This window comes from Parasteatoda tepidariorum, chromosome 5 (assembly GCF_043381705.1).
Source record: "Parasteatoda tepidariorum isolate YZ-2023 chromosome 5, CAS_Ptep_4.0, whole genome shotgun sequence".
In the NCBI taxonomy this organism is placed as follows: Eukaryota; Metazoa; Arthropoda; class Arachnida; order Araneae; family Theridiidae; genus Parasteatoda; species Parasteatoda tepidariorum.
Window position 1 is genome coordinate 58628480 of NC_092208.1, and position 25539 is coordinate 58654018.

Sequence of the window (25539 nt, forward strand, 5' to 3'; positions counted from 1 at the left end):
TTCATATCATCAACATGATGTAGGAAACGAAGAAGTAAACAATGACCCAAACCCCTCTATAAGTTGACCACTTGTCTAAGTAGACCACTAAAACAATGCACCACAGGTGGTCAACTTACACAAGTTATACTGTATTAGAAAATATTTTTATTTTCAGCGATCAACTATTTTTATTTTCAATTTCAAATATGTAGAAGACTTTAAAAAAAACTACAGAAATGACTAAGTTTTTGGGCTTTCTCTTTAACGGCCCCTTACTTTTCTGGTTCAATTTGTGTTTGTTTCGTTATTTTTTAAATTTATAGACAAACCGACATTTTTTTGCATAATAATGAGCTTGATTTTTTATTCTTATGTATTTAATTTTGTAGCAATCCTTTTTATACTTGCATAAACAGTGATAGTCAGCATTTATTACAACAATCTATTGCATTTATCATGAAAGTTTATTTTATTGTTTTGAAAAATATAACATATAGAATATTTAAGAAACGTCCTATTTTGCATTTAAACTTTACAACGGGAATTTTATTTTGTTATATACAAAAGTATCTGCTACACATAAGCTAGCAATACTTTTTCAAGAACAACTTCTTACTGAGGAAATCAAATTAAAAGTCAATAAAACAGTTCTCACGCCTTTAGTTACGTGTGGCAGTGAAATTTAAACTCTAGCAAATGAAGAAGAATCTAACTTACTAATCTTCGAAAGGAAAATCTTTAAAAGAATTATCGGGCCAATCAAAGTAAATAATGCATAGTGAACTTGACCATTTAATCAGACGAAAAAACATGATTCGATTTATAAAACCCAGACGTTTGGCATGGATGGGGCATATTAAAAAAATAAATGGTTATCAAAATCTAAAAAAACTTTTAAATTGGAAACTCGAAACCAAGAGGAAGAAAAAAAATTATGGTTGGATGACACCACCAAAGATCTAACAACCTTGAAAGTGAAAAATTGGAAATTGAAAGTCAAACATTGGAAAGTCTGGAGCGTTACTATTCGGCCTTCTAAGGCTTACAACGGGCTGTATGAGTAAGTAAGCATCCCTGATTCGAAAAAATTGCTGTGACTAATTATATTCATTAAGTAATTGTTTCGAAAGAACGTCACTTACTGTGGTTATGAAAAATATTTTATTCTGTCGATTACAATTAGATGAAAAAGAAATCTTTATTATATAAATTAAATTGTAAAAAAAAATAAATGAGGGTAAAAAAAAACATCTATGATAATGCTAAATTGAAATTCTGGCTGATAGGGTTTCAATTCTAATTATTAAACTGTAATTCATAGCTACAGTTCGGTAATTAATTGTAGGAATTAAATTACAACTTACGGTTGCAGGTTGGCGTAGCATCTGACCAATTGGCTGTTTTCAAACAACTAAGAAACGGCGCTCCTGCAAGCTTGAAGCCTGTCGGACAGGAAAATACTACCCTTGTTCCATATGTACGGTTTGTTGTGCTCGCTATAAGATGCATGCTCTCTGATACTAATCGAGGACATTTCAATACTGCAATAAAAAAATATGAGAAAATGAAAAATATTTCAGAGATGAGTACAGAAAATGATTTTTTTTAATCGTGTGTGAAGTGAAAATTAATTCTTTTTTAATAGCATGCTAACCAAGTGTGGGCCATGGTCTTCTTCGGAAGTAAGTTCCAAGCTACCCTTTTCTTGGATAGACTCTTCCAGTTTATAACTTCAAGAACTCTTAAATCGTTTTCTAGACTGTCGATCCACCGGACCTTCATCTCTCCCTTTTTCGGGCTCCAGAGGGCTTTACGTCGTAGATCTTTTTGGCGGCCCGGTCATCATTCATTTTAATCAGGGGCACTGTCCATTTTTGTGTTTGAACTCATATAAATTTTATTATGTCTGACTCTTTGTAGATTCTATAAAGTTCTGATTTTGTTCCTTTATGCAACTATCATTAAACTTTACAATTCCCAATTCGCAGTATTTTTCTTTCGGAAACCGCTAAAACTTCCTTATCACCTTCGAGCATTGCCCACGTTTCAAGAGAGTATGAAACTAATTTTGTTTTCCTGCTAATGAGATTAGACTAGATTTTAAATATTTGTGTATTCCATAAAAACATCTGTTATTCTGTTACTTACTTCTGACGTTGCGTCATTAATAGTGTTCAATTCAGAGCCCAAATAGGTGAAGCTATTAACTACTTCAAAACTAAGAAAATTAATTAGGTTAAAAAAATTTCAATCTTTCAAAATAAGTTCTTTTTAATTTAATTACTATAATTCATGTGCTTATTAAATGTTTTTATTTTTATTTTTAATATACTCTAAAAATTCAGTTGCATGAATGTACATGCAAAATATAAGACAGACGAATAGGCATGTATAATTAATGATCGAATCATCACGTATTAGGATTCAATCTTAATGGTTCGAAGGGATGACCTCAAGTATGCAAATTAATAAGTGCAGACGATATGAAGTTACAAAAGCAGGCACAAAAACGTATTTCCTCTGAAGAAACATACCTTTTTTTCCGATGGATTCGGATTTCTCATCCCCAGGACATAGGGTTGCCCCAAACACATAGGCAATCTGAGAAGTATGGTTCCAATGGTTAGATCAGGAGGGCGGTCAAAAGTTTTGAGTCGTGGTGGCTCGGGGAATAGAGCGTTAACCTTCCAATAAGGTGAACCAGGTTCGAATCCCAGCGATGACTGGCCGATACGAATTTCGCATCCGGCTTGCACCGACCACAGTGCTGACGTGAAATATCCTCAGTGGTAGATGGATCATGGGTAAGATCGCGTTACATAGGGTCCTCTCCATGTAATGCGAATGCGGGTTAGTTCCATCAAAAAGTCCTCCACGAAGGCAAATTTCTCCCAATACTTGATCCAGGAGTTCCCTCATCTTCTGGATCGGGTTCAAGACTACGAAGTTGAACATTATAGTTCGTTAACCCGAAAATTGGGTCGGCTGTTCAAAATAAAATTTGATAAATAAAAATATACTTGAACCATATCTTGAGAACTTTTTAAACTTAATGATACATTTTTGTTCGCAGTTAAAAAAAGGGTTTATCCAAAGATATATTTCCGTGCAAAAAATATTTGTTAGTGTAATTTATTATTTTATTTAATCGTAGTCAACAAATTTTGAATTGTAAGATATAAAATTTTTTTCATCATTTTAAAGAATGTAATTTTACAAGGCAAAATAAAAAATTTGAGCAAAATTGGTAAATTATTTTATATCGCAAAATACAAAATTTTGAAATCGATTGAATAGTTCATGAGAAAAGTCGTATAGTTGAAATTTGATTTCTTAAGAAAATTCGACCAATTTTGCTCAAATGTTTTATTTTGCCTTGTAAAATTACATTCTTTAAAATAATGTAAAAATTGTATATTTATTAAAAATTCTTCGACTATTAGTAAAAAAAAAATAATAATAAATATTTATTAATAGCTACGTTTTGCATAAAATTTCATTTGGATAATCGAATTTTATAATTATGAGTAAAAATTTTTCAATTCGCTTAAACAGTTCTCGAGATTTGGCGAAATATGCAAAAAGTAAAATTAGTATTAAGGGGTTCCAACTTTGGATAGCTCTCTTGACTAAACTATGAAGACCATATTTCCCAGATTGCGACAATCTCCTATATTTTAGAGGTCAAAAATTCGAAACCATTATGAAAAAGGTATGTTTATTCAGAGAAATACTTTTTTGTGTCTGATTCCGTAACTTTGTATTGTCTGCACTAATTAATTCGTATATTTGAGGTCATCCCTTCGAATAATTAAGATTGAGTCCTAGAATGTTTAGATCCGATTATTAGATCAGTTGTTATTCAGAGTGGTTCGTATATTTTTTCGGCTTTGAAAATTAATACTCTATTTTATTGCAATCTTTTTCGGTATTACTTAACAAGTTAGAAGAATACGTTAAGTATAGAAAAAGTGTTATAATGTTATACCTTCACAGTGTGGGGCATCCTCTGACCATAGACCAGATGCTTGACATGTGATTTCTTCAGGCCCCACAAGTTCGAAGCCTTCCATACAAGCAAAGCGTGCTTTACTGTGCATCCTATTGCCTTCAACTGCCATAACACGATTATGATCTACCGATTTGATTGCTGGGCAGTGCACATCTGAAATTTTATATTTAACCGTTTTAGATATTTTTTTAAAAAGTGTTTTTTTCACTTAAGGCTGTTAACTGTTGATAATATACTACTGAACAAGATCTTTATTTAAAAATTTCCAAAAAAAAATACTTATATTTAAATAAAAATTTCAGAAAATAAAACATTCTGAATGATTTTAGATTCAGATTTTCAAGTACTCAGTGCCGTTTTTTTAGGCTAATTCATATTTGTGACTCTGGGTATATGGGGTAAATGCAAACTGGAAAATGACAACAATTTATGAAGTCCTATGAGTTTTTAAAGTTTTTGTTGACGTATGCCTGCTTAGGCAGAAGGGGTGCCATCTATGGCCAAGAATTCGACTTCTGCCACACCATACGTCGCACCCGTTTATAGGGCGGACCCATTCATACATCCATTCATTCATCCACAGATCGTAATTTTGATCCGAATCAGAGAACGATCGATCACCAATTTAGTACCCCCAGAGGTATTGATTGGTTATGGGAACATAGAGGACTTATGCGACTCGACAGATTTAACGTGCATCAATCACTTTACCGCACGGGGAGTCTTCGGCCGGCGGGGTTTGAACCCACGAACTCTTGGACATGGGCCCAGCGCCCAACCGATCAGGCTATCCCGGTATCGTTTTTAAAGTTATCACTTTTTAAAGTTATCAAGTTATCACCACACAATGTTATCACTTTTTAAGAATCTCGTCATCTCCCAAATTTTTTGCTAGTAATTAAAAAACTGCACTTAATTGTACTTGTAGTAATTATCCACAGATAATTATTACAAAATTGTAATAATATTTAAGTTTAATGAATTTTAAGGTATAGATATATCATGCCTTACAATTAATTAAATTAATCTTCATATCACAAGAAACACTGTTATCACTTACCTTTATATCACAAAAACACGGCTATTTATTTTTTTGTGACACATAGAGATATACTATGCATACTTTCTTGCTAAGCATGCATTTTATACATTCTCATTGAACAGAAAAATCACAAGTTATTATCTTTAATCTTTATATAATCTTGAATTTTGTAAATTTCAATCTTAAAACAGATTGCTCTTTGTCGCAAATGAGACACCGGTGTCTCTTTCATACATTTTTTTTAAGCTATAATTACAAGCAAAAACATATATTTTTTTAATTATTAAAAACGCTCTAATAGTTGCTAAAAATATCAGAATTATGTTTGTTCGAAAATATAATATCCAAAAAAAAGTAGTTTAATTTTTTTTTCTTCATTTATATTCAATATAGGTAATAAGTTTAAGCAATAATGTTTCAAATTTGAAACATTATTGCTTGAAGATTTTACCTTTTACGCAGAAAAAGAATTAAAATTTTTTTGCTGCATATCATAACCATGAACTGTTAAAATGCAAAATTCCACTTATTTTTACCTAAATGAAAACAAAACAATGAAAAGGTATGCATGAAAGGTAAAACTTCTACTGGTACTGGGTCAAATAGTTCTCAAACAATAAAATTTCGAAGGCGTCATATTTTTCATTTCTCGAAAACTGTCGATCGAATCCGCTATAAAATTCTAAATTATATATATATATGTATATATATATATAAAGTAAATCCTATATTTTGTATTTTGTAAATAGGAATTTCTAATAGAGTTGCAAGCTGCAGAATTTACCCTTAACAACAATATTCACTTCGTTGCTGATATCTTGAGGTGTAATGCAAGTATATGTCCCGGAATCATGATCTTTCGCATAATAAATTGAAAGACGATATTTCCAGTTTTTTTCTTCAGTTGGAATAGCCCAAGAGAATGGATACTGCCTGAAAAAAATAATAAATAAAAGCACTTCTTTCATTGCATCAGTTTACAAAATATTTTCATAGATTATTTAAGATAGCCCTCTTCTAATGTTAAAGCGAGGGAAACTGTGTCATGAAAATGTGAATTTTTTAAATATTTACTTCCTTAAAACTATTCTACTGATTATTTAAATTTTGTGCCTGAAAAAATAATAAATAAATAAAAGCACTTCTTTCGTTGCATCAGTTTACAAAATATTTTCATAGGTTATTTAAGATTACCCTCGTCTAATGTTAAAATGTGGGAAACTGTATCATGAAAATGTGAATTTTTTAAATTTTTACTTCTTTAAAACTATTCAACCGATTGTTTAAATTTTGTGTTCAAGAGGGTGTAAAAAAAATTTGCCTCGTTATAAATTGGTACCGTGAAGCGACTACAATAAAATTTGGTATTGCGATAGAATTCAGTGGGATCTTATTTTCAAAAATTGAAGTTATCTCATATTTAAAATGTCAGAAATCAGAATCTGTTTTGAAAGGGTAAATTTTTTATTAAAAGGTATGTTTATTTTACCATTTTTGCGTCAAATTAGATAGTTTAAAGTGACCGTCGTCATTAAATCATGGCATTTGTCGATTCAGGAGCCAATCAGATTTGACACGCATGCGTGACGTCACTCACAGGTATCCAATTAAGATTTAAATCACATAGTTAGGCATAATCACTTCATTTCTTCTCGAATTTTAAGTACCCAATTTAGTATTTTGAACTGTCGTCTGCCTTTCGGAAGAACGCTCGAAACATAAGGTCCGCTTATCAATAGGTGAATATTTGATAATTTGTCCAAAAGTTATTCAGGGTGATAAATTTTTTATTTTGCTGATGCCTACAAAATTACTTTGCTGTGCTTGAAATGCGTTTTTCCTAAAACTACATTTATTATAATTATTTTTAATTGATGACTACATAATGTTTTTACCATTATCCTTCCTAGAAAAACAAGGTAACAAGCATAGTACTTTTTTTTTTTAAACTGACTATAACAATTTTTAAAAATCTTCAGAACGAACTATATTTTTCTGTAGAGAAGAATGTTTAGGCTTATCATTACCTAAAAAAACAAAGTTGAAAATTGTTTTCCTTCCATCTATTGCATTTTTTTTATCCAAAGGGTATATTTTTGATTTTAACTGTTTCTTAATGTTGTTTCGGGAAAAGTATTTACATTTCCAAAATTTCAACACGATAATAGCTCTAAGGGTCAGAAGAATATCTTGTTGCCCACATGAAATCGTGGAGTTTTTTTTACCAAAAAACTCTTTAAATTCGTTTTCTGGCACATTTCGAAAGTGTAGTGTATCATTACCTAACATCTTGAATACTGATAAGACAAGCCATTGAATTTTGGTTAACTGTTTAAACAATAAACAACCTTGCTGATTATATGCATTAAAAAAAATATCGTTTTATTTTAAACTGTTCTTACACCTTGGTCACCATCGTTACGTTCTTGGTCACCATCTGGTCCGTTATATGTCACATGATGTCAAGTCACTATAAATGACTGACTATTATTTCATTAAAATACATATATTTATTTAATAATTATTAATATATTATTATTAATATATTATCATTATGGTGCCTTGGGGCACAGTCAGTTTTTGGTTTAGCCACTGACTATGCAGAAAGGCTACAGAATGTTAGTTGAGCAGTGTGTCCCCTGAAGAAGTACTGTTTTTTCTGCCATGCTTATTTTTGAAATTTCGTTTGGTTTTTATTTAAGTTCTCTCATATTTATTTAAATTGCATATTATTATATATTATTAATATGTTAAAGTAACTGTAACTTATTACGTAAAATTCTGATTTATCTACCCTAAGATTTTCAGTGTTTTCATCATTCTCGATATTCCCCCTTTTATTTATTTCTTTTGATTAATTACTTTCTTAAATTTATTTATTTTATCATTTCGTAGGCTTCAATGGCTCTCAAACTGTTTCTTTCAGTATTTGTATTGTGTATTAGTATTTGTAAGTTTATAGCTGCGGAGTATAGGAATTTTGTTTTTTCAAATTCGAGATCATGAAAAAAGAAACTTTTAATAATTATTTTTTGAAGCATTCGTTTAAAAGTATTATGAAAAATGAATTTTTAAATAATTATTTGAAGAAGGATTAGTTTCAGAAGTATTGTGTACAAAGAAATTTCTAATTTGTATTTTGTGAAGCATTAATTTTGGAAGTGTTATGAGAAAAGAAATTTTTAACTATTATTTTGTGAAGCATTAATTTTAGAAATTAAGTGACTGAGACCAAACGGAACTCGCCAGTTTGTCCTAATATTAAACTAGTGAATGAACTAGTAATAATGAACTAGTTTGTCCTAATATTCCTCTGAGAAGTTCCCATCACGTCTTGTGCTCCGAGTTCCCAAGTTATGGACTTAAACGCAATGTTAATCTAACGAAACGTTTAGTTNACCCTAAGATTTTCAGTGTTTTCATCATTCTCGATATTCCCCCTTTTATTTATTTCTTTTGATTAATTACTTTCTTAAATTTATTTATTTTATCATTTCGTAGGCTTCAATGGCTCTCAAACTGTTTCTTTCAGTATTTGTATTGTGTATTAGTATTTGTAAGTTTATAGCTGCGGAGTATAGGAATTTTGTTTTTTCAAATTCGAGATCATGAAAAAAGAAACTTTTAATAATTATTTTTTGAAGCATTCGTTTAAAAGTATTATGAAAAATGAATTTTTTAAATAATTATTTGAAGAAGGATTAGTTTCAGAAGTATTGTGTGAAAAGAAATTTCTAATTATTATTTTGTGAAGCATTAATTTTGGAAGTGTTATGAGAAAAGAAATTTTTAACTATTATTTTGTGAAGCATTAATATTAGAAATTAAGTGACTGAGACCAAACGGAACTCGCCAGCTATAAAACTTGATGAATCAGTTTGTCCTAATATTCCTCTGAGAAGTTCCCATCACGTCTTGTGCTCCGAGTTACCAAGTTATGGACTTAAGCGCAATGTTAATCTAACGAAACGTTTAGTTAAATTGAAATCAAGATTATTCATTTATTACAACTTTTTGACATTTCCATCTTATTTTAGAGCAAAATACGATTTCTCAAACTCTAGAGGAAAAGGCTGAGTAATTTTTTAGCGTTTAGTTTCCTGATTTAAGAAATCGCAAGCCCTTAAATTGTAACAAAAAACTAAAACATTTCTAAACATATTCATTCTACTTTCTTTTCTTTTTTTAACTCAAAGTTAGGTTTACGTCTCACACAAGGTTAATTTGATCATTGAAAGAAATTGGAGCTAGGTAAAAGTAATATATCAGAAAAAAATTTTTAGAAATAAAAAGAAAAAAAGTACAGAAATTGTTGTCATTTACTTCCGTACTACAATTATAAGCTCATACACTTTTTTTTCAAACTATTTCACCCATTCCCAAATGCGCTGATTCACTGATTCGTTAATTAGTCTAGTAAAATTAGGCTTTTCTTCGAAAAAGTAATACCCAAGAATTTCTTCCTCCTGGAAAATTTTGTTACGATATTATAAATGGCAATCTCCTCTGATAAAAAATATATAAAACAAAATGCTTCCCTTTTGTTTTATATTTTATACGCTTCGCTTTTGCTTGAGGGAAATAGGTGTGTGATTTGACGGACAGATTTGAATTCTTTTATAAAGGTACTAGGGGGCAAAGCCCCCTTCTCGCTAACGCTCACCAACCCGATGATTGCTTCGCAATAATTGTTTTTTTCTTGCCAGAAAACAGTTTTTCTACTAAAGTTAAAAATATTCACTTAACATCTATGTACTAAAAGGAATTCTGTTTAGTTACGCTCTTGCGCCTCTACTTCTCACTTCCAAACATTACTCTCTATTAGTATTATAAACATTTAGATCTCTTGGTGAACGGAAGTGATTTTTTAATTATCATTTTTTTAAATAACATTTATATTCCTAATACATTATATTGTTCAAACAAATTTGATGAGTTCTCAACCATAATTTAAAATTTTCACTAATAATAGCAGTACTGAAAAATAACTTTAAATTAGGGATACAAAAATATTTAAAGGAAAACGACTTCTGTTAATTTTATGCTGATGACAACCTAAACAATATGGAAATGAATGGGGGAAAACTGGATCCTACCACGTGATTTTCCGACCAATAAAAATGCGCCGACAGCAACGGAAAACGGTATCAGACCATTATGATTTTATGTTATATAGAGAAATGAAGCATTTTTTCCCATGCATTTTTTTTTAATTTTTCTTTTACTCTGAATTGAATGAGACTATTCTTGAGACGATCAGACTAATAGTTTAGATATTTTGAAGGTTTTATCTACAAAAAGTACAAATTTTGTACGTGTAGCTATTTACGCATCTGATATTGCTGTCTAAACAAGTAATACATTTCCTTTAGCTATCTATTTTTTGGGATGAATCGAATGAGACTACAGTGAACAAATTAAGTATAAGGACACGCGAAAAATCACCAATTCTAGAAATCTTGTTAACGAAATCGATTGCACATTTTTGAAGAAAAATAGGAGTAAAGTTAAATTATTCCCTATGTAAACTAATTAAAATATCTAAATATAAACCAGTTGAAATTTACTTTTTGATTTTTAAATCTTAATGATATGGGGAAAAAAGTATAAGGATATTGTTTTTTCTTTCCTTATCATTTAAGTTTATGCATTTGAAAATCGAAAATCACAGTCAGGATTAAATGATTGGTTTGTGAAATAAATTTTGTCAGTCGTCGACTTTCATCGTGACGTTTGAACGATGTCCAAAAGAGCTCATCTTTCTGATTCTGAAAAGGGGAAATTTGTTTCTTTTTGAGACAGTGGATTAGGTGGGCGAGAAATTTTAAAAAAAATCAAGAGATCTGAAACAGTAGTTTATAATTTTCTAAGAAATCCTAGAATGTATGGATGAAAAAATGAACTGAAAAACCAGTAATTTGAAACTCGTCAACAGAAAAGAATGATTGTAAGGAGAGCTTGGGAGAAAAAAAGAAAATGCATATGATGTAAACAAAATTTGAATTTACCATGTTCATCAAGGACTGTTCAAAATGCTTCAAATAAACATTGTCATATTTTTTGGGGGAAATTAGTGTCACATCTATTTCTTATAAATTACCATAAGAAAAGAAGAGTTGACTTTACCAAAAAGTACAATTCCCTCTGTCAAAAGTGGACTGATGTCATTTTTTTTTACGATAAAAAGTTCAACCTTGATGGACTTGATGGTTTCATACTTTTTGGTATGATCTGCGAAAGACCAGTGGAATGTTTGTCAAACGTCAATGCAGTGGTGACTCTTTGATGGTTTGAAGCGCTTTTGCGGTGCATGTACCCACTCCCATAGTCCTTATCAATAGTCAAATAAATTCCATCAAATATGTTGATATGTTAGGAGAAACTTTTTTACCAGAAATGACACTGATTACTTCAGGGGGAAAATATTTTTCAACAGGATAATGCTTTGACGCACGTTTCTAAGAGCGCACAACTCAGGTTTGAAGCTAATTCTGCAAATGTAATTGATTGGCGGGCGTGGAGTCCCGATTCCTGATCTTAATCCAATCGAAAACTTGTGGGGACTTCTAACCCGAGAAGTTTAAAAAATGGCAAATAATATCAAAACAAACAGGATCTTGTCTTCGCTATCGAAGACGCACGAGGAAAAATTCCAGTGGACACTTTAAGAGTTCTTTCAGGATCTATGACAAATCGGTTTATTCAAATAATTGAAAAAAAGATAGTTTCTTGATTATTGATGAAGATTTGAAGTATTTTAGAAACAGTCCTTATAAATTTTCCGATATTTTCGTCAGAGTTCATTTTTATGAAATCCTTATTTTGAAGCCAAATTTTAATTTTTATGAGCTATAAGTGTTATTACAAAATTATGTATCCGAAGTCAAACATATATAAGTTTCATTTAGATGGAATGAAAATAAAGCATATTCTCATTCAATTTAATGTTATCCTTATATTTTTCTCAAGCACTGTAAACACAATTCAATAGAACTAATAATTCAAAAGTTGTAAAATATCCTAGGTATAAAAAGTACTTCTTTTTACACGTACTTATGTAAATATTTTCAATTGCTGCCCAAGGACTATATGGACATATAACGCATATTTTCCGTAGTACTTCTTTATACTGAGTGAATTGAGACTGATCCTGAGTCAACCAGACTCATAGTTAGGAAGTAATAAGCGTTTTATATTCAAAAAGTACAATTTTATACTTGCACTTGTTTGTACATCTTACATTACTATTAAGACAAATTGAAGTATTGTTCCCAATGCATTTTATCTCATTTAATCGAATGAGATCAAACACGACTCTAAAGGCTTAACATTTGAAAAGTTGAAATGATTTTTTTTGTATAAGTTGTACTATTTTTGAATTGCAGTTATTATTAAGAAAACATTTATAACTTCAGGACTAAAGAAATATTTATTCTATCAACTTTAACTTTATATCATTCAATTTAGTATAAAAAATTTCATTAAAAATTTGCTTCACATCTCTCATGATCAGATAGCCCTTTCCAAAAATAGTGTACTACGCAACAAAAAAAATAAATAAATAAAAAATAAAAAGAAAGCCAAAGGAAAGACGCGTACTAAGTCATGTCGAAAATAGTGCTTTTCATGCATGAAAACGCTTGAAACTCTTACCGATTTATTCGCGTATAGCATTCGATTCAAGGTAAAAAGACAAAAGAAATAGTAAGCTAACTGTTCAGAAAGCAATATCAGATGTGTGTATAAGTACAATTATAAACTTCTACTGTTTGTCTAAGAACCCTTTTATCTTCTAAACTATTAGTTCGATCATCTCCGGATTTGTCTCATTCATTTCAGAGTAAAAAGAAAAGTAATAAAGAAAGATTAAAAGATTAAAATACATCGGAAATAATACCTCATTTGCCTCTTTAGAAAAAATTAAATTTTGCGTCTTAAAAAAGGAAAACGTACGTAAGAGAGTTGGGAAGTTTTCAGATATCATTTAGAATGGTATAAAAAAAATTTTTTTTTAAAAAATAACTTCAATATTAATTTTTCCCAAAAAAATACCCATTTTTTGTGCTATAATTAGACTAAACGCGCTGATTCATTAATTTGCTTCATTTTTTGTAACGTTCTTTCTTTATTAGTTCATTATACTAAAGTCATGCATATCAATGGTTTCCATTACAATGAGTTATTAAAAATGCTTAGTAAAAAATGTTTAGTGTGAAGTCATTATTTTCTCCCCCCGGAGCCCCGAACTAACATAAGTGTAAAAACTTATGTTAGAAAACGCTTTATTAGACTGTTTAAATCAGTACCAAATGTTGAAAAAATAAATACAATTTTAAAAGGTTTTTTAAATTTAAGACAAAAAAGTTTCAGTTTTTGCTAACGCAATAACCCTGTTTCTGTAAAAAAAAAAAGAAGCGATAAATCAAAAGAAAATGTCAAATGGTTAAGTTGCGATAGTGACACTTTAAATTACGTTTGCTTTAAATGTAAATTCCTTTAAAAATTCAAACTAAAGGTTTTTTTTTTGCTTATAAATTCATGAATACACTTCCTTCACAAAAGCTTGCAACGATCAACATGTTAAAAAATAAATAAAACCCTAAAGAGAAAGAGTATTTACTTAAGGGGGAAAAAATTCAGTAGAAAAGCTGTCAAAATAAAAATCTCCTTTTCAGAAAATCGTCTGTAATACCAATGTTTGTAAGAAATTTACTCGCAGATTGAATGGAGCGATGTTCTTCAAACTTAGAAAAAGCTTAAGGCGTAATTGCTGATTTCGTTAACTTGTCCGGCCACTAAAATTGGATTTAGGAGAATAAAATGACTTCGCTGCTTTGTTAGAAAACACTAAAAAAGAGCTTAGCAGTGATTCGCTAATGGCTCACGTGGATTTAAAGATGGTACTCTAAAAGGAATTTACATTAAGAATTGAATTTGAAAAGAAGTAGTGAAGCTAAAATTACCTAAAAAATAAATAAAAAGGTGATTTCAAAACAATCAATGTTAGTTTCTTTTGAAGTCTATAAATTGATACGTTTGGTGATTAGGAACTCTTTAAATAAAAGTTTGTAGCCAAAGTATCAAAAATTTTATAAACGACGAATAGCTCACACAGCATATGAAAAAAAAAAGTGAAATCTATTTCATTAGGTAACTTTTAAGCAGGATTAAAAAATTTAAGGTTGCATTAAAAAAGTTATCATATTATAAATTTAAAGTATTTTTGATTTAATATAATTTCAAGTGGCACTTTAAAGAATAATAAATATTTAAATTTTTTGCATGTTTATTATCCATGAGTGTAACTAAAATTTGAGGTGCACAAAATAATTTCAGCTAGGGGTTATTTTCCTTTAAATTAGGAGAAAGAAGAGTTGTTTTGAAGGTTTGGTTCATATGGGCTGATTTAGTAAAGAAAACTTAGTTTATACATTGTATTACAAGTTTTTATTAAATAATCATACTCTAAAAACTTGATTCATTCATTTTTTTAAAAAGAACATCTATGCAAGAAAAAAAAATTAATTAAGAGAAATTTTAGCACTTGTAGAAAACTTCACTACTTCACATTTAGCACTACTAGAAAACTTCATTGAAATCAAATTTCATTAAAAGTAATAATTTATAACAAATTTAGATAATTGTCTTCAAAGAGCTCATGTTGAAAGATTACTCTAGGGTGCTTCTATTGCTTTCAGTAATTGGTTCACTAATTTGGTTAACTAATAAACTTATTCTACCAATAAGCATACGTCGCATGGAGGTGATGGAGAAGTAATGTCTTATCGCTTTAACCAACTCTCCTAGAAGATATAATACATCCACTCGGATGAATTTATTAGTCCGACTTGATGAACATAAACTGCGCAGTGGGAAAAATAAAAAAGATGTCACCAAGTTCAGACTATTTAGGATCAGATTTCTCGCTTATGGTAAACCGGGCGGAGGCCTCTCTTCTAGGAGTTGTTGGTTTGATACGTTCATCATGTTGGCCTTTTAACCTTCTCCTCGAGGTTGCTTGATATATTTTAATACTAAGAATAGTTTTAATAGGACGTGTTGGTCGTCGGGCTACCGAAGCGGGGGGTGTCATCCCCTCCGCTGAGGATCAAAATTGTGATGGCATGTCATCGGATCATCCTCCGGGATGTTTCCCAGACCGTCGCCAATAGCCCATTGTGCAACTCTAGTGCGACGTAAATTAACAACAACAGCAATAGGACGTGTTTTTAATCTAAATCGAAAATGACGCACAAATTGTAAATGCACCGCAGCATATATTTCTCAGTTTAGTGCTTAGTGCAGGTAGGCGTCTTTTGATAAAAGGAAGAAAAATAGTTTCCGTTTATGGGTCGGATGGATAAAGTATCACCAATATGCAATGATGTGACGTCTCCATTAGTGTTTTATTTGATAATCAAGATGAAAGTTGCAAATTCTCTACGATTTTTGAAACAGAGAAATAAATCGTGACTTTATTCTATTTGCGTATTACTGATATTTAATACCCTCACAAAAAACATAATAATTTTACAAACACTCACGAAGCACTTTTTTTTAATGAATTTTCGGATAACTTGTTTGAAAATGTACTTTTAATGTGCTCGAAGTGTAAAACGAACATTTTCAATGGAATGCAATTTTGTTAGTGTTTAAGCATTGTAACATTTATTAGTTCTCGTTTCAGGTCCATAAAAGTGTTCTGACCATTTTATGTAATAAATTCAGCAGGATATGTTACTTTATGCATATTTAATGCTCTCCCAATGCAATTCTACAGTAAAAAAGTTTATATAGATATGCAATAATTAATTTTAAGTAGTTCACATGCTCTACTTTTTATAAAGTGTTGGCATTATTTAAAATTAGCTTCTAAAAAATAAACTTAATTTTTATGATTCTCAGCTGTTTTTCCTAAAATTTCGAAATTATGAAAATGATGAGAAAATATTTCGAATAAAAACAATTTAAACACTATTAATTTAAGTGTTTAAAATTGAAAGAATTGATAAGAATTATTAAGAAGAAATAAGAAGAAATTGATAAGAATTATTGTAATCTCTAAAATTAGAAGGTGACAAATACAATTCTACAACGTTTCACTCATGCAAAAAGTAACCCTGGATGCAAATACACTATAAAAAATTCCGGATCAAATTACTGTAAACAGTAACGCACTTTCGGCACATCATCCGTAAAATTAATTTTTGCAGCAAAACATTATACCGTAATTTTTACTGTAATATTTATTTAAATAGAGTGATTCAGTTATTTCACACTTCTTTCGTTCCTAAATATATTCTGATAAAAATGGATTTTGCGTACTTTACCGTAATTTGATCGTGTGGTATAGGATAATTTGGGTACAGAAACCTAGGGGTGTAATAGTACTGTCAAATTCCGTAACATGTGACCATACGGTGGTATATCAGGTTTTTAAGCCGTAACATGTTCCGGTAAAAATGGATCTTACGTATTTTTCGCCATAATTTGATACGAAATTTTTTACAACATAGTTTATGGGTTACATAAGTACATTAAAAGATGCTCTTATGAATCAAAATATGCAACAATATGTGGTACCTATGAGTAGGATTCCAGTTATTTTAAAGTTTGACTTATCATTTTTATATGTGAGTTCTATTTTAGTTCTATTAGAATTTGATACACATTTCCAGTTTTAATTTGACCATATGGCGATATATCAAGGTTTTTGATCCATAACATGCTCCGATGTTACGTACTTTTTACCATAATTTGATACGAAATTTCTTACAGTATAGTTTATGGGTTACATAAATACATTAGAGGATACGCTTCTGAATCAAAATGTGTATTCATTTGTGATACCTATGAGTAGAACTCCAGTTCCATTGCGGAGTACCAAGTTGTCTTTGATAAATACAATCAATGTTTAATATAGTTCCCGGAAATACGACCACAGATCCATCTTCAGCTAAACCTGCATCTCCGGATACCACGTGATAGAGGATAGTTGGAGGTGCTTGTACTGAAAAATAAGGAAGGAAGACATTTTCAAACTTTCTATGAAAATAAAACAATTCGAATCTAATTAAGATTCATAGCACTGCACATGTTTTGATGCATTTATATTTGATCTTGTCTGATTTGAGTGATTTCATATCGGAAATTAGTTTTGCTCCTAAAGCTACACATTTTCTTTAATTGGCATTTTTTTTTCGATTTATTGTTGAAAGTTTAAAAAACGCTATATGCAACATGAGTCTCATAAAGGTTGTGACAAGCTTCTAGAGAAGTTAGGACACATTATCGGTATTAAAAAAGCACAGGAACCAATGCTCGGAAATGTCGTCTTATGCCGTGAGGGGCTCTTCCCCATTATGAACTGTTTCATGTGTTTCTGATCTAGTTATAGAAGGGAAGCTTCTCTAGCTACACAATATAAGTAACAATAAATATTTAGTAATAGACAATAACAAGTAACATTAAACAATAATTAAATGATTATAAGAGTAACAAATGTCCATGAGTCTGCAAGGACTGTAATTTACTTTTCCACTCTTATAAATACCTCCTGAGACAGTCGGGCATGCTCCAAGATACTTTTCATACAGTCACAATTACACACAGTTTGAAATTTCTCGAGAAAATGACTAAATAACAACTTATTAATTGTATTTTAACATATTCAAATAAAACAGTCGAATAACCAGAAATAAATTAATATTCAAACTTTTAGCTGTGAGAAAAATAATTTATTAACTGTTTTAACCTATTACGGTTAAATAACCAGAATTTTATGGCACCAACTAAGCCCATTTAATGAATCATTAGTTCCTTGCAGATGGGTACAGATTATATACTCGAGAGAGCTAATCTGTCAATCTTAATGGCCTACAGAAAGGGAGTTTGAATTCCAGCCTTGGCATTATATTTCCCCGTTTCCTTTCAACAAATGAAGACTTTTCAGTCTTGGACTCCCCAATTTGTGACCATGTGCTATTAGAATACGATACTCTCATTCACTCACAGATGGCAGCACTATAGAGTAGCAAAACTGTCTCCAATGTCCAGTTAAATTTCTTTTTACGGTTTTGAAACCATACTAGTTGTAAATGGTTAAAAAATCGTAAAGTTTTGTATTTATGATGTTTTATCTACACTAGTTGTAAACGGTTTAAAAAAAGTAAAAATAGAAAATGTTCTTTACTGTTAGCTTTATGGTTAACTGGATGGACAGACTGCTGCCGGGTATTTTACCATTATTTTAGAATGAAAATTTACAATGAATGAGCAATGTTGTTTTCGGGAAACAACATGATCGGTGCGAAGTACCAAAATGAAGTGTTTTTCAAAGTTATCAGACGAAACAGTAATTTCGCAGCCAACCTAAAAAGCCAACCTTGAAAACTATTTTGAAGAGCGAAAATCATGCAAGTTGCTTTTATAATAATAAAAAAATTCGGTAAATTTCTTTTAAAATAAACAAAAATTAAGCTGGAGGACTAAAAAAAGCAATGATACTTAGGATTGACAACTTCCGATCAAAGTTTGTTGGGCCAACAAATCCTTCAGTAATTTGTCAGTATCAGTTGCTCTAAAATATATGTTACCTTTTTTTGAGTTTTGTTTTAAATTTAACTTCCAATCTTATAATCAAGGTAGCATTTATTTTTAAGCTGCTGATAAGTAAATTTGGGGGGGAAAATGACTTAATAAATTTTTAACTGGTTGACAAGCTAATGAACTTTGTTTCTGAAACATAGATTTTTTGACTAACTGAAACAATTATGACAATAACTTCACGTCAATTACGTCACCAAAACTATTTAATACAAAAAATAAATATTTAAAATATGGATCGAATGTAAAATATGAAAACAAAAGCGCTATGCTAGGTGTCAGATTTGTTTTTAATGACGTATTTATTAAAATACAAGAAAAACTGAATAATAGCAATGCTGACTGGGAAAATCTCAATAAATTTTTACTTTTTTATATAAACTAAATTTTACTTTAAAATTTAGGTAATAGATATAAGTTAGATCATACATTAATATCATTTATGACAATTTTAGATATCATTTAATCACATTTACATATCTCTTAAGAACATTTAGATGTAATCTGAAACACATTTGGGCATCGTTTTCAAAAATTGTGTAAAACTCATTTATTTTATTACACATCACTTATTTTATTATTTATGATTTATTCATTATACATTATTAAAAAATACTTAGATAAAATTTAAAGTACATTTATATATCATTAAGAACTTTATAAAATGTTATTTAGAATATACTTGGATATAATTTAGAACATATTTAGATATCATCAGTTTATTTCCTTGCATTGTATGTAAAAAAGGGACTTACTTGAGAAATTTCTGTGTAAAGTGGTAGCTACACAATAAGGAAGATCTGAAGTCCATGTCCCATCTTCACATATCATAGTATCATTTCCAACAAACTTATACAATCCGGGCTCAACGCAGCGTAACCTAACTTCAGAATCATGAGGTAAGGTTACTTCCACATCATTGGGTATTATGCGCCCTTCATCTGTCATTCCAACTAATTCAGCATCTGTTAATCGGAGGGTACACCTTCTCGTAATCCTTTTTAAAGTATTACCTCCTGAAAAAGTGAAAAACTTATGTTATCTATTGACTCGGTAGCAGAAATCCTCAAGCGCTGCAGACTATCTAATTAAATCTGCAGACTTATCAGAAACATCTGCAGATCATTTTTTTCTCTCAAAATTAAAAAAAGCCTAAACTATTGCTGAGAAAAAGAACAGAAAATGAATTACTGAACTGGCTATGTTTCAGATCAATCCGCAAATCAGAAGAAAAGTACACTTTCGAAAATTCCAAATGATGTGTTTTAATAAGCAGAAATTGTGATAAATGAAAAATTTGAAAAATCTATTGCGTAGCAGAAATCTTCCAGCACTTGTAGATCTGCAGATTATCGTAAAGTGATATGCAGATTATCAGAAGCATTTGCAGATAATTTTTCACTTTAAACTAAAAAAAAACGGCTAAACTATTACTGAGAAAAGAAACAGTGATATCATTCCTAAACTCCTGCAGATCAACAGATTGTCAAAAAATGCATGCAGATTATCAAAAGCATCTGCAGATCATTTTTCATCACGAACTGCAAAAAAAGGCTAAACTGTTAGTGAGAAAAGAAACAGTCAAATCATTCCTAAATTTTTTATGTTTCAGGTCAATCGGCAGAGCAAAAAAAAAGTATACTTCGAAAATTCCAAATGATATTCTTTAATTAACAGAAATTTTGAAAAATGAAGAATTTAGAAGACAAGAAAAATGTAAAAAAAAATTCTTATTTTCCATAAACTCTAATTGCTTGTTTATTGACTATATGAGACAATTCTTTAGTGTATAATTTTTGTTTACCTTATATGTGCTAATTTTGTTGTACGCTTTGTTAGATGATGCCTAATTCTTACTTTATTAGCTTCTGTCTGACTGTGTTAGAGTCGCATACAAATTTGAATTTATGAAAATTGTGCTGCTGATTGACTATGCAAATACTGCTTCTGGGCCTTTCACTTACAATTTAAAGTTAGGTTCAGAATAATAAAGAACACAGAATATACAGAAATAATATTGTTACTTGCTTGCTTCAGTAGCCTGTTGCTCGTGCGAAAAAAAAATTCTTTGCTACAATAGTTTTTCCCCAGCTTTAAAGATACAATTCTTGGCCATGGGTACCATGGAAATTAAGCGTCCCTGATTTTGAAACCAACGACATAGAAGTATCAATGTGGTCATTATGCACACCGAACGCTCCAGACAAGCTGGTACCCATGGGTCATAAGCTGGGTGGGCTTTTAAGCCACTGCCGAAGATAGAGCTTCGGAATTTAACAATAGCAGCTTAGTTTTATTGCTTATGAATAAAGTGTTAATCTTTAATAAGTTTTTAATTGTAGAAAGTTGAGTTTAAAATGTTTAAAAAATTTTCAAGTTACCTAGCAAAATTTAAAATTCGAGTTAATTCAAACTTTTCAAGTATCTTAAAATAGTGCAATCGTTCCCCCCCCCCTTGAAAGAGCACAATAACAGTTTAAAAATTTTAAGTTGTTTTCTTTACTGGAAAATTTTTCAGTGTTTCAAGAATAACTTTTTTTTGTTCACCCGTTAACTATTTTTTAGCCTAATTACATAGCAGAAAACTCATTAATAAAACTGATACAATCCTTTTACTTGCTAAAATAAGCAATAATAAAGGCTTTAACTTTTTTTTTAAAGAAAATGGCAGCTGCTTAAGAGTTCCGTTTTATTGTATTCTTAATTTTGCAACAAAGAATAAACATAAAATTTTAACTCGTTTAACGACTTATTTTTACGAAAAAGCAGTCTCTAAACATGAGAATTAGATAGTTAACCTTGATCACTAAATATCGTGTTAAAAGCATTCTCTAAACAGCCTGTTGTCATGAAGGTTAAGGCTCCGCAATTTTGAGACCAACGGTATGATATAGGCAATGTGGTCATCATTGAGCAACGACCGCCTTTATTACCTAGAGAAGTGATAGCCATCGATCTGAAGCTTGGTATTCCTCAAGCTGCCACTGGATATAGAGCTCCGAATATGCACAGTGTCCAAACCACTATGCCGACGCAGTCAACAAGTTTAAAAAAATATTTTTGAATAAAAGATTCACACGGTAATTTTTGCCCGATATGAAGCGAATTTTGGCTTATAAAATGTTTTCCTTCGAAAAGTCATAACTTCGTGTGGAGAAATAAGTGAAAAATTTATTTGTTTTAAGAAAATATCTCAATACTAAATGTTAATCATAAAATGACTTTAATATTTTTCCATAAATTATGTCAGAGAACAATTATTTTTTGTTTTTGTTTTTTGTTGCATAATATTTTTTTTACAGATCATAGATACTTTCGTATCGCTGATTTGAAATTAGTTTTGTTCTTAAAGCTACTGATTTTTCTTAAATTACATTTTTAATCTATTTGTTAAGGAACTGTACAAGTTTTAAAACGTAATATGTAACAGCGGGTCGCATTCAGGCTCCTATACTATGATTCAGGGGCTCTAGGTCGCATAAATGCCGCGACAATCTTCTAAAAGTGCACATTATAAGAATTAAAATTGCATAGGAACCCATGTACGGAAATAGTGTCATTCGCCGCTAAAGGCGCTTTCTTATTATGAACTGTTTCTTCGTTTTTTCCGAATAGGTCATAATAGGGGAAAAGCCTCAAATCGCGTACAACAGCATTTCCTGGGTTCCTATGAAATTTTAATCCTCATAATAAGCCCTAACTCCCTAGAAGTTTGACGCAATATTTACTCGACACCTTGTTATATATAACATTTTTAAACTTATACATTTCATCCAAAACTGGACTTAATGTCATTGAAAAATCCAGTAACTTTATTAACAAAACCGATTTCAGATTTAAAATCCCCACAACCGAATTAGATAAGATAAAGTATTTGTATAAAAGCAGCAAAAAATTTGCTCCATAGTGTTATCAAATGAAACCTAATATTTAGACTTTGATTAGGAAGAACTTAATAACCCACATTACCTTCTGTACATATGGGTCCAACCCAGACTCCGTTCAAGCATTTCAACTTGCATTCTCTCTTTTGACCACGTCGTCCGACTAGTCCGAAGAAATGGATCTCTGAGACTGTAGAGAAATCTGTATTGCCGTTGGAAATGATACTTCCATTGACGAGGATTTCTGGATCTGAACAACCATCTCGGCTGACCGATGATTCAATCTGACCTGAATAATATATATATTTTTTTCCACTTCAAATGGCAGATTATGAACAGTTACAGCAGAAAATAAGTAAAAAGAAGAAACACAGAGTGCAAAAAAAAAAAAAAAAAAAAAAAAAAAAAAAAAAAAAANAAAAAATGCTGAAACAGAGTTCATTAATCTAACATATCTCTAGCCTCCCAATAACGCTGGGGGAGAAAAGTTCAGCCTAGAACAGGACAGTGAAGTAGATGTGCGGAGTCCATGACCTCTCCAGAGCTTTACAGAGTGCATATCGTAGAAGGAACAGTTTTGAGTCTATAAAGATGGTTTCGCAAGCAGTCATGTCCGGTAGCTAGGTGGAATTCAGCGACTGCTCTACGCCTTGGGCCATTGCATAAATCTGGGATGGCATTTTTCGAGGACTTTTGGGAAACACGGCTATAGAGGTCTTCCTGAACACGAGCTTTAATAGATATTTCAAAAAGAATTTTGATAGTAAAGGGAGTAGGACGGGAAATTATTTGCATAATTAAATCACCCTTTATAGCCAGGAAGTCGGCTTTCTCGTTGCCTGGAACTCCAGAGTGGGCAACCTGAATACTTTTTTGAAGCAGCTAATACCTGAATAATATTAGCTACTTCAAAGGCTACTTCTACCGAATGGAAATTTTATACCGTAATTTGAATAATCGATGTTTTGAAGTCACTTTGCAGGCAAATAAATTGACTTTGCATGCAAATAGATTGACTTAAGGCACAAAATGTATACCAGGGAAAATTTAAATTATTTCCTCTAACATTTATTTATAAATTAAAAATTATACAAATACATTGTAGCTATATATGAATAAATGAGTATCTGAAACCATGTAGATATTTTCCTAAATAAAGAAAAGTGGTAGAAAATAAACTTTATTAAATATTTTTATTTACTAAATTAATTCTAAATTGAGTAACGTTAGATATTGAAGAAATAGAGTTATTTTTTTAATGGTAAAAGTAGTTCCATGAGTAATGTAGTTGAACAAGTAAAAGAAATAAATAACTGATTGGTATCAGTAATTAAATGAAAGAAAATAATTACCAGGAGATAAATTCTCGCTAAAATCTTCAGCAGGAGTAGTCAGAAACTTTGGTTTATTGGTTGGTTTCTTCTTTGGAGGTCCTGTGGAATAATTAATCGATTAAAAGATTAGATTCTTTTCCTTACAATCACCATAATTTTTCATTGTATAATTTTTTNTTAATTTTCAATTCATGATTACAAAAAAAAGTTAACATTTTCCAAGTATTTATATGTTATAATTTCAACAACAGGCTTGTTTTTAAATATTTGTATGGCTTATAAATTCATAAAGAGCATTAAAAAATAACCAAAATTAAGTGTTCCTTTACTGGGTGTTCATTCACTGGTAAGAGCTGTTCCTTCACTTTATCTTCTTACTACTTGTTATTTGAACCTCCAAAACTTTAAAACAATATTATGTAAGTTCTCTACAATTTATTTACATAATTTGCAATTGGTAACAAATATGTTGTCACTGTCATTTAACTAAAATAACGAATTTTGAAACTAATATGATTTTTTAAAAGGCAAGCGAAGCTTAAGTGTTCCTTCACTGGTTAGTTTACCCTATCAGTTCTCTTAAGTGACCGATTATTTATTCTTACACAAAGATTCTTTCACGAAGATTTCAATTCTTTCGCAATATATATACAACGTAATTACGCATAGAAGTTGCCAAGTATACGAAATAAAAATATATCACGGTTACAATAAAATAAAGAGTACAGAGCCCTCTAGCATCACTTAACGGTAACGGTGTAAGTGGATTTAGTTGATGTGAATAGGTGACTTTCTACGATACATTTTCGTCTTTGTCATATTTTTTTATTTACTTCTGTATGTCATGAGTGAATAATAATTTTTAGTGATTTATTATTCTAAAGTTGAGTTTTTATCCAAATTGAAATTATTGAATTACGATTGGATCGCATGAATTGATGTTAGTTTTTCGAAATATTTCATTTTTTTGAAATATTTGAAAATATATTCTAAGCAAATTTAATTAAAAATACATTCTAACCAACTCCAAATCTTCAATTTTACATGTAGTTCCGTAATATCCAAAAAAGTATTTCTCTCTTATTTTTATTCAATCCTGTCTTTCTATTCATTCATGTAATAAATTCTACTATAAGCAGAGAAAAAATAATTCGACATTAATAACATTTTTCTCTTATTATTCTTCCATTAATTGTTAGGAATAATGGTGCATTTCAGCTATGCTAAATTATATTACCCATATATTCAAAATGCATATAAGTATAAGAAGAAAAATGATGATAAATAAAAATATTTAAACTAAATCGTAATTTACTTTGCAAAATAAATGTTTGCCTTCATTAACAAACAACCTTAACATTTAGGCATTTGATGGAACTAAAATAAAAAAGAATGACCAAACAATTATGAAGAACTTTATAAATTCAATCAAAAATAATAATTAAAAAAATAAGAAACGATAAGCTTTCAATTTATCATTCCAACTGATAGTTAATCTTTTGATGTAACGTGGAGCAAAAGCCATTTTGGCATCCATCGAGAAAAAAAAAAAACTTGTCTTCTTCCATGTTCTAGCATTAGAGTAGAAACTCATTATATATTTCTCTTTGAACTATTTATATATATGTGTATATTTTTTTTGTTAATAAGCTGAAAGATTCTGATATATATATATATATA

General features: G+C 30.4%; 1 protein-coding gene across 1 annotated transcript in view; it reads right to left on the minus strand.

The window, feature by feature from the left end:
- Window positions 1–25539, minus strand: part of LOC107454888 (locomotion-related protein Hikaru genki-like) — a 56419-nt gene that overhangs the window by 3285 nt on the left and 27595 nt on the right. Inside the window, exons 2-8 of the mRNA XM_043044004.2 lie at window positions 23878–23958; window positions 22611–22814; window positions 19397–19657; window positions 16887–17046; window positions 5821–5969; window positions 3971–4147; window positions 1347–1523 (exon numbers count right to left, since the gene is read on the minus strand). Coding sequence (XP_042899938.1) covers window positions 1347–1523; window positions 3971–4147; window positions 5821–5969; window positions 16887–17046; window positions 19397–19657; window positions 22611–22814; window positions 23878–23958 — 1209 coding nt within the window. The remainder of the gene's footprint in view (window positions 1–1346; window positions 1524–3970; window positions 4148–5820; window positions 5970–16886; window positions 17047–19396; window positions 19658–22610; window positions 22815–23877; window positions 23959–25539) is intronic.